Raw genomic sequence first — 9,649 nt, forward strand, 5'->3', positions numbered from 1 at the left:
CAACAGATGGACGAGAAATTCCTCGTGCGGTGCGGTGCGGCGAGGTTTTCGGCCAATCAGAAGCGAGAGATGGCTCACACACTCTCACCGCACCGTGCGAGAACGTTTTTCGGCCAATCCGAAGCGACGATGGGCCACGAAAACCTCGCCGCGCCGCACCGCACGAGGAATTTCTCGTCCATCTGTTGGAGCCTTTAGTTGATTGAAAAAAAAAATACAGATAATTTTCTAAAAGTTTTGTTAAGAAAATTTTCTTGATTTTCGGTACATGTAGATTTTTCTTTAATTTATTCATAAAAAGATATTTTTAATTTTTTTCAAGATTTTTTTTTGATAAAATATTCTTCAAAGAAAAGAATGAGAACTGGGTTTTCTTAAAAGACGGATTTTCGGTCTCAAGCTCGGCTAATTAAATTTTATTCAAGGCCAACGTTTCGGACTATTTAAGTCCTTCCTCAGGGCCTACATGACAACTTTTACAATCTTTCCATAAACTATTTTTTACAGATTCATCCCTTTACTTCATTTTTATAAAAATTAGTTAATTTCAGTTAATTTTCAATTTATAAAATATTCAATGACTATTCTAAAAAGAATTTTCTAACCTAGATTAAAATTAAATGCTTCTGGTCAAACACTTAACAACCTTCTTTTCACTAAAAACCTTCCTGAGAAATCTTAAGAAAATTCCTTTCGAAGAATCTTCTTTGAACACTTAATGACTTAAAATGACCCCAAAAAGTTTCCTTAGAAATCTCTCCGTATAAGTTGGTGCTAAAATTCAAATGTCCGGCACTTCAGCATCTACATCCTGTTTTCTCTATGTCCACATCCAAGACCGGAAACATTGAGAAAGTGAAGTGGTCAGTGACTCCACAAATTGATCCATTCCACACCACCCGCAAGGATTCTCTCTCTGACCGGAGATTTGCCATTCACAACGGGCAAAAGGGGTTTATAGTGGTTGGTTTGAGGGGTTGAGTGGGAGCGGAAAAGGAAGGTATTATTGTGTGTATGCACCCGAGATAAGAAAGGTCTCTTCCATAATGCTTTTATCATCACCATACATAAAGTTAAAATATGAACCATCCAACCAAAATATGAATATCGTCGACAGACTATACTTTATGATTTTCTATGGGTTGTCTTGTTCGTCCTATATTCCACATAGTGAAGCCGTTTGTGTAGCAGAGGGATGGGGGGACGGAGGAGATGGATGGGCGGTGGGAATCCTCTTGGACCAAAAGTGAGATCTCATATTCAAAAGCAGTGTGGGGAGGAGGGTGCTCTGTGCTACTTTATCCATTCACCCCAAACCCTCAACAGAAAGCGCGCGAAAATCTGCCATTTTTGGTGGCGCAATGAAGGGGCGGGGGTGGGGAGGTTGTGAAAAGTGTAAGAGCGGCGAGAGTGATGAAGCTTCACAGGAAACTTACCATTGAGGATGTGCGATAGTGTCAGGAGGTAAAGAGTTGAGCAACTGCAAAATATACCCGTCCTACCCTTTCTCCCAGTTCCCTCCCATGGAAAAGGTTGTGAGAATACGACCCTCTTCATGGTGCGCGGGGGGTGTGAGATGATAAATGTTGTTGTTGTAAGTCAAACCACACACAAGCCAGCAAACAGGAAGTGCATAATCTTTTCAGAGCGAGAGAGTGAGATGCCAGGTCTCGCTCACAAATCCACCCCCCCTCTGATCTTTTCATGGGGCTTCCACAAAAGGCTGGAGGTAGGGTGCAAGCCAGTGACTTTTTAAATGGTTCGAGGGGTTGATTTACTTTCTTATCAGATTATTGAGTTCTAGCTTCTTCATTTTCCAACACACACACACCACCCCCACATAGCAGTACTCTTTTCACCCAGGAAAGTGGAAAAATTACCCTGGAAATCCCCGCCCAAAGAGCACGGCGGTACCCGGCCGTATTCCATTTCGGCCAAAATGTATTCCGCGCGGGATTCCCGCTCAGGCACCGTATGGTGCACCATATATGATGGTATTGGGAAAAATTTGGTACCCAAAATCAGGTCGTGGCTCCATAGCAGGTAAAATTTCACGCCTAAATTTGGGAATACCATAGGGATATCCGTATGGTGTCTGGAAACAGCTTCTGCCACGACTGAAAAAACTCCTGCATGTAGGCAAAATTTTTGACATTTTTTTTCTCTTTCCCTCTCACTTATTTTTTTTCTATCTTTCTTTCTCACAAACACATTATTTTCCCTACCTAATGTTCTCCTTTTACGATAGTGTTCCCTTTTCTATTTTGCCTCACTGGGAGGCAAATGGCCAAATTTCATGGAGATGTACTTCGGCAAAAATACCTCGTCTTGGCAATAATATTCACCAAGAAAAATTCACGCGTTTTCACGCGTGAAAAACATATGCGAGATTGATTTTTAAGTAGTATATTAATTAGAAGAGCCATAAATGGCCCTCTCATTTCATAAAAATTAATATTTCTTTGAAAAATTAGAAAATTAAAAAAAATTGAAATTATACCCACATCATTATGCTTATTTAATACAGCATTGCATTATGTTTCTTATGCTAGAAACATTATTAAAATGGCATAAAAAGCTTTAGTTTTCAATAAATAAAATTTTATAAAATATCCATGCCACGTGTAGCTAAAAGTACCCTCAAAAAGACAACCATTCGTCGAATACATGAAAAAGCGTTGCATTTCAGTACAATTTTCTTCAACACATGAGAGAATTTTTTATGTTGCTAACGCATTTGCTCCACAAAAATCCGTATGAACAGCTATTGTAATCAGTCAAAAATTAAATAAGTGATATATCTTTTGTAATATGTATATATTTTTTATGCAAAAGGAATAGTAGAGGATATAGTAAGACAAAAAAGGCATTCCAAGATTTAGGAAAATCAATACATTGCAAAATGGTCTGAGAAGAAGAGAATATTTTAAGTCTTTTCTTAAACTTAGAGTGCCTTGAGTTAATTTTATCCCAAAATTTTCATTTTATTGCTGTTTTTATTTTTGAAGATTTTTTTTCTCACAATAATGTTCCTGGTTGCCTCACAATTAGTTACATTTTTTTAATACGTAAGTTCTCTGCCTACTCTGCAAATCTGAAGATAATAATACTGCATAAGATATTTTATTTCTGTCCCGAATATTTTTTTTTGTCAAGCTAGATTCTAGAAATATGTAAATTGGTTACTGCAAATTATCAGAAATCCAACAATAATACAATTTATCCAACACGAATAATAAAAAAAAATAGAAAAATTATTTAAGTGTGTGTAATATTGGCAAAAATACATTCATACTTCTATAATTTTGTTGAAACAGTTTACATTTCACATCTTCAAGTCTATAATGCTTTCTCGATTTCTTATTAATATTTTCAACAGAATAAATATTTAAAAATGAAGAATCAATTGGGTTTGTAAAAAAACTGTTTGCCTTGTCTACGAGTTTGTCTCCAACTATTTTTAATTCATCGTTAAAATAATTTACATTTATCATTTCTACTATTTCATTTTCAGCTGACAAAAACCATTTGTTTTTATGGTCATTTTTTAGAGTAAAGCCTTTTTCTAATTCAAAAGTAACGCCTAATCCCTCACGTGTTAATATTGGATAATTTTTTGTTTCCTCCTTTTTTTTATTTTTGTATGTACTTATTTCACAAAATCTTTTAGCTACCTGAGCTAGAGGTCTGTTGCCAGATCTAACCAATTTTTTAAATATTCCTAAGTAACTTTCAAACGGATAAGTACTTATATTTTCCAGTTCTCCAAAAAGACGTACGTCGTCTATTACGTGAATTAAATTATGCACATTGCTCACGACTGAAGATGGTCCGTAAAAATAAGAATAGGATTTTACATATTCTTCAATTAATTCATGTGCAATATCTCTGTATTTTTGATAATATCTAGCTGAATATATGGAATAGGCACAAAATAGCAAACTGAAATGGTAGTAAACATTTGGCTTAAGAAAATCTTTTAGAATAACAATTCCCAGGTACAAAAGAAATGTACGATATTCTGTTCCTTTCCATATTGAAAGATATCTTAAAGTCCTAATTTGTCGATGAAGTTCAATAGGTCTACTCTCATTCGCAAATTTTAAGAGCTGACATATTTCAGTAATTTGTGCATTTGACCATTTTGTCCTATAATTAAATTTTCCGGTGGTCCATCCTTCTAGTTGACGCTTCATAATACCCAGATCAAAGAGGTGAAGATTATCAGAAACTGGAAAATGTTCCACCATGTCTATAGGTAAATTTTCCAATGGTGATGTGGTTTTATGGTGCTCTGGTTCTCTTCTTGAACGAAAACTAGAATCGTCTCGTTTGACTGCATCTATTCGTGTGAATACCATGCAATCAAAAAATGATCCACTAACCGTACATTTACTACATCCGGAATAGTGATTAAAGTACACTATTCCCTTAACAAATGATCGTGCAGGAGAATCACACACGAAACTATGAATTGTAACATTCAATTTGTGTGTATTAATGATGATTCCATTCGTCACAAGATTGTTCATTTCACCCACAAAGTAATTAAGGTAATGGTGTACGCTTTCTGGTTTACTTTCACCACAGTATATTGCGGCTACCTGGGGTTCTATTTTAGGTTTTTCAATTATCCTAAATAGTACTGGCCAGAAATGGGTCTTAGTACTTTTTGCAAACTGCAATCCATCGATGTGAAATTGTAAAGAAATTGTTGTATCTTCAGCCAAAGTTTTAAAATGTGAAATTAGCGTGGATTCTATTGAATTATACCAAAACTCTCCAGATCCCATTTTTTCAATGCGTACATTTCTTGGTGTTTTCACAATCGTCCTTACATCCGATGGCAAATTTTTTAAGCATTCTTTTGTTTTCAAGAGTTTAAGTAATTGATTAGAAGCGGCATGTGTAATACCATTTGTAATAATCCAGCCAGCCAGTTGATCTTGAAATGAATCTTCATTATTGTGTTCATCCTCACCATCCTCATAAGTTTCTGAATCGTCAGAATCACTTTCAATCAAGTCTGAAAAATATTTTTTACGGTGTAATCTGAAGCAGTATGTAAAAAAGTGTATATGTAATTATCAATTACCTATCCAATTCTCGATATACGTAGAATCAGGATTATCTAGATGATGTTCATCTATAGATGATGGAATTTCATTAATTACATCACTAGAAATGTGATGTGTACGTTGAGAAAGAGCACAATATTCATTAGAAGTCTTTGCAACACGGTAATAAAATGATGAGGAATATTTAAATTCTCTTTTGTCCATTGTAATTTTGCTTAGTAATAGTAATCAAAAATAGTCACACTGTAATGAACACTTTCTTTTTAAATAAATTTTTTACTTAAAAGCTTTATTAGCTAAGTTTTTTTTTTAATATGACGCTATTCCAAAACGTTTTGTTCATACGTATTTCGAAGAGGTCTTATACGGAGGACAAATCATGTACAACTGTGTCAATTTTTAAGGGACAGTTTTGTCTGAATGTTGAAAAAGCGTCTATGTTTATGTACAGTGTTTCTTTTTCGTAATATATTATGTAGTATCTACTTATTATATACAGTGGGACCCCAGTACAACGACCACTCGGATGTACTATTCATACTCATTATTTTTAATGTGCGACAGTAGTTCAACCGAGTAGTCATTGTACTGGGGTCCCACTGTAGTTACCATAGTTTTCCCTGTAATAGGCAAATATGCAGAACTGTCATATTTCACACTTTTGTTAATCCATATACCTTCTTAGAAAAAAATTAGAAACAGGTACTGTATAGATATAAACGAGACAAAACAACTGAAATATTTCAGGTGCAACCATAAAATAAAAGTACATAGGCACATAATTGAAAAAAAAACCAAACATCTAGAACTAACATGCAACAGCAAATCGGGTTTGTTAAGGGGTTTGGAAATACCAGTCATTAAATCACCAAACTGACCATTTCTGAGAATATAAATTTACGACCTTAGGTAGGACTTTTTAAATCATTATATTTTTGGAATTTTGGAACCTTGCTTAGTGATGGGTTTTTCCGTAAGATAATTTAATATATGGGTGCTCAGTAGGATAATTCTTTTCGACGGGCACCAGATTTGGGCATTATTTATTAGCTTAAATGAAAGAGGTGAGAGTCGTGAGTGTGAATTCTTTTGATGTGGACTCAAACAAATCCTTGATTCTTTTTTCGTATTGTATTTATGAATTATATTTTTAAATAATTATTTTCACAATCTAGATTCCAACAACTCATAAAATTTAAACTCGAACTGTCTGAACTGTATATATGTACCTGAAAAATTTTGTGAAAAATATATGTATATCTCCTAAGAGCATAAATTCTTGCAATTTAAAGGAAAAGGAATGATTAGTTTTGGAAAGAAAAGTAATCACTATTAATTCATATAACCGTTCCTAGAAAATCTTAAAACATTTCTTTCACAAAATATTCATTAATTAGAAGAAATACATTCAGGCCCAAAATCCAAGAATACATGTTTCAGACAAAGTGAATAGACAGAGATAATTTCTTTCACCCAAATTAAGCAACATAAGTAGTCTGATCCCTTTTAAGAATAATTCTTTCCTATTGCAGATTGATCATTATGTACCCTACTTTCTGCATACAAGTACTTCTATATAAATTGAAAAAAGGCTTTCCTTCATGTTAGTTCAATTCTGGTGTTTGAAGGATACATGTCATACGAAACTACTGTTTTTTTTTTCTTTCGTGCCAAAGTGTTTTTTTAAGTTGGCTATCAAAGTATAAGTTTTCTATATAAGCCTAAAAAGTGCTTTTTGTGAATTTTTCAAGTGTGCAAAAGTATTTCATAAACAAACGAATTGACAAAAATTGTGACTTTTCGATATATATATATATATATTTAAAATGTACTCTATTGTTAAAACAATTGAGAAAAATGGACCAGCTATTGTGGCCATACCATCTATTTGGGTGAAAGATGGACATCTTTATTGGCCGCGAGATAACAGAAATTTGAGAAAGTTAAGGAGGAAACAGGCGGTTCCAGGTAAGTAAATCTCATAGGGAATATATGAATGAAACGTATCAAAATGCGCATAATTTTTTGAGAAGGAATTTTATATTATATAAAAAAACGTTGCTTTTTTAGAATTCCATTACAAAAAGTGAAAAATACCGAAAGAATTATTTGTTTATCAAATTTTATAGTATGAATGATTTTTTTTGAAAAAAATTTATAGCACATTAATTAATAAAAAAAATTGATACGACAAAAAACCAATAGAATATTTTTTTCTTCAGATTGCCTAATTCGTATACCTATTTCTTATCGTAAATTCTAAAAAATAAATTTTCAGTGCTCTATATTATACCTACATATATATTTTTATGGAAGACATTTAAAATAGTTTACATTAATTGTAAGTTTTTTTTCTTTAATTCCTATTCTTATAATTTTTTTTGAATTACAGAGGAAACATGGGAAAAGCTTAATTGTGAGATTAAAAAACATGGCATTACTACGTGGGATGAAGCCCTACATCTCGAAAAAATGCTATGCAAAGTCGAAACTGAAAATGAGGAAGATGTTTTGACGAGACACACTGATCAGAAAAAATCCTTTATACAAAAAAACTTCGATTCGTCTATACGTAACATCGCAGCCTCAGCAGTTTCAGAAAATTCTAGCACCTCTATTGTTTCGGCAAAGAAGTCGCTAAAAAGAAAATCACCGGAAGATGAAGCACACGACTCAGTGGAACATAGAGCAAAACAGTCGAAACTGTCGCAGAAATCGCAGTTTAGTGTGAATGGGAATCTTCAAGACTGCGACACAGAAGACCACAATCGCATTAATTTGGTATCAAGAGATTCACACGCAGAATATTCTTCTGACAGCACGGATACATCTCCGAAGGCACAAAACTCACCAGTGTCTTGTAAGCTATTTCTTGTTATTAATCAAAAAAATTTAATTTTGTTTGAATCAATGTATATATGAATAACATTAATACATTTTGCAGCGTTTAGCTTCAGCGATAAGGAAGAAATCAGTGTCAAAAACGCGAACGACATAATTTTGGCCATTGCAAATCTAACAAAGGGACAGGCTAGAATTGAAACTAAGTTGGATCATGTGACTACTATTCTTTTGAGAGACTCTTCTGGAAACAAGCAGCAGAAAAAAGTAACAGAATGCGTTAGAAAGACATACTTTCCCATCAAAAGCTCTAAAGATCTATGTGCTCTTGAAGAAAAGCTAAATGAGAATGATTTCAAAGAAAACGTAATTGAAGAATTTGGCAAGATTCATGGGGCCACAGGAGAAGGAAAGTACAAAAAGATCGTCTACAAATTAGTGGACGATATGTTTGATCGTTGTATTTTTACTTCTTTTTCTTGGAGTGGTAAATCAAAGAATAACAGAAAACAGAATTTCTCCAGCTTAAAAAATGTATTCGACACATTCTACCAAATTGTCAATAATGCAGACAAAGCATACACGATTCACCTTAATTACGAATATTTTAAGAGATTTTTAAAATACAGCTTCGAGAGAGTTGAGAGGAATAATAAGAAAAAATAGAATTTATCAGAAGACAAAAACAAAAAAAAGATTATTGGATCTTTGTAAGGTTGAAAAAATATAGAACCATTTCGTCAAAGAAATGCTAATGCTTTGTGAATTGAAAAAACTAGGTCATAAGGTTTAAAAAATAAAATAAATAAATTTCATCTTGTAACATTGTCGATATTTTTGGAGATGAATAAATTAATTAAAACAATGTGTTTTTTTTACTTTACTTATATGTTTTGATAATCAATTTTTTTTTCACTTATAAGGTTAACCCCCAAAAGAATCATAACTTCTACATAGGGATATCGTCTACTTTTTTATTGCGCTTGTGAGGCAAGGTGCGATAACCCTTGTGCAGTTGTACAAAAGCATTTTTACTTTTCTTATGCTAAAAATAAACTTTTCATGTTATGAAGAGATTACTAAACATTTTGCAATGATTAAAAAAAATCTGTTTTTTTAAACCTTTCAGTTTGTTTTGTAAAATTCATTTAAAAATTTTAACTTTTATAACAAAAAAATATTCCTTTGGTACAAACAATCCCAAAAGTTCCTCACTTTGTACTGTACAGAAACACATTGCAAAATAATCTAAGCCACATGTCAAAAAAATTATTTTTTTCACCGAAATGGTTATTAAATAAATTTTTAAGCCCATGTAGATAACTAAATATGTTACAAAGCGCTATATATAATACTTTGGCGTTTATTTAAAAATATATATATGGTATATTTTATGTCAAAACACGAATTTTTATAAAGAACTTTGTTTGTTTACATTCACATTTTTTTCCGGAGGTCATTCCCGGATGTATCCTCAAAATAGGTTATGTTAAAAATTTTATTTTTCAATTATAAATTTTTTTAAGTTTTATTTTAAAAAAAATCCATAACATAGCTTAAATTTTCTAGAAAAAAAATCCTACACAAGAAGGTATAAAAAGTGTTTTTACACCACATTAAATTAATTTATAAATCATTTTTTTAATAATGAAATGGTATAAAAAAAAATGAACCCAAAACAGAGGCGCGCCACGCGTCTCTTTTGGAACCAAAAGTGAGCCGAAGACTCT

At 32.8% G+C, this 9,649-nt stretch overlaps 3 protein-coding genes across 4 annotated transcripts in view; 2 read left to right on the top strand and 1 right to left on the bottom strand.

Moving 5' to 3' along the window:
* Nucleotides 1-9,649, top strand: part of LOC129789723 (uncharacterized) — a 274,016-nt gene that overhangs the window by 161,728 nt on the left and 102,639 nt on the right. The gene's annotated exons all lie outside the window — the stretch shown is intronic.
* LOC129789619 (uncharacterized) lies at nucleotides 1,901-5,565 on the bottom strand. The gene is made up of 2 exons (XM_055826586.1): nucleotides 5,096-5,565; nucleotides 1,901-5,026 (listed from the first exon to the last, which is right to left on the bottom strand). Exons 1-2 carry the CDS (start codon nucleotides 5,280-5,282, stop codon nucleotides 3,255-3,257), a joined length of 1,959 nt encoding a protein of 652 aa, XP_055682561.1. The 5' UTR covers nucleotides 5,283-5,565; the 3' UTR covers nucleotides 1,901-3,254.
* On the top strand, nucleotides 5,694-9,632 carry LOC129789703 (uncharacterized). The gene is made up of 3 exons (XM_055826708.1): nucleotides 5,694-7,046; nucleotides 7,471-7,938; nucleotides 8,023-9,632. Exons 1-3 carry the CDS (start codon nucleotides 6,905-6,907, stop codon nucleotides 8,583-8,585), a joined length of 1,173 nt encoding a protein of 390 aa, XP_055682683.1. The 5' UTR covers nucleotides 5,694-6,904; the 3' UTR covers nucleotides 8,586-9,632.

The sequence above is a fragment of the Lutzomyia longipalpis genome, chromosome 2 (assembly GCF_024334085.1).
Source record: "Lutzomyia longipalpis isolate SR_M1_2022 chromosome 2, ASM2433408v1".
Classification (NCBI taxonomy): Eukaryota; Metazoa; Arthropoda; class Insecta; order Diptera; family Psychodidae; genus Lutzomyia; species Lutzomyia longipalpis.

Excerpts from the sequence above, each read along its gene's own strand:
- LOC129789619 (XM_055826586.1), bottom strand. The coding sequence starts at position 5,282 with ATGGACAAAAGAGAATTTAAATATTCCTCATCATTTTATTACCGTGTT. Across the intron at positions 5,027-5,095 it reads GTATATCGAGAATTGGATAG|ACTTGATTGAAAGTGATTCT; the intron begins GTAATTGATAAT and ends AATATTTTTCAG.
- LOC129789703 (XM_055826708.1), top strand. The coding sequence starts at position 6,905 with ATGTACTCTATTGTTAAAACAATTGAGAAAAATGGACCAGCTATTGTG. Across the intron at positions 7,047-7,470 it reads GAGGAAACAGGCGGTTCCAG|AGGAAACATGGGAAAAGCTT; the intron begins GTAAGTAAATCT and ends TTTGAATTACAG. Across the intron at positions 7,939-8,022 it reads ACAAAACTCACCAGTGTCTT|CGTTTAGCTTCAGCGATAAG; the intron begins GTAAGCTATTTC and ends TACATTTTGCAG.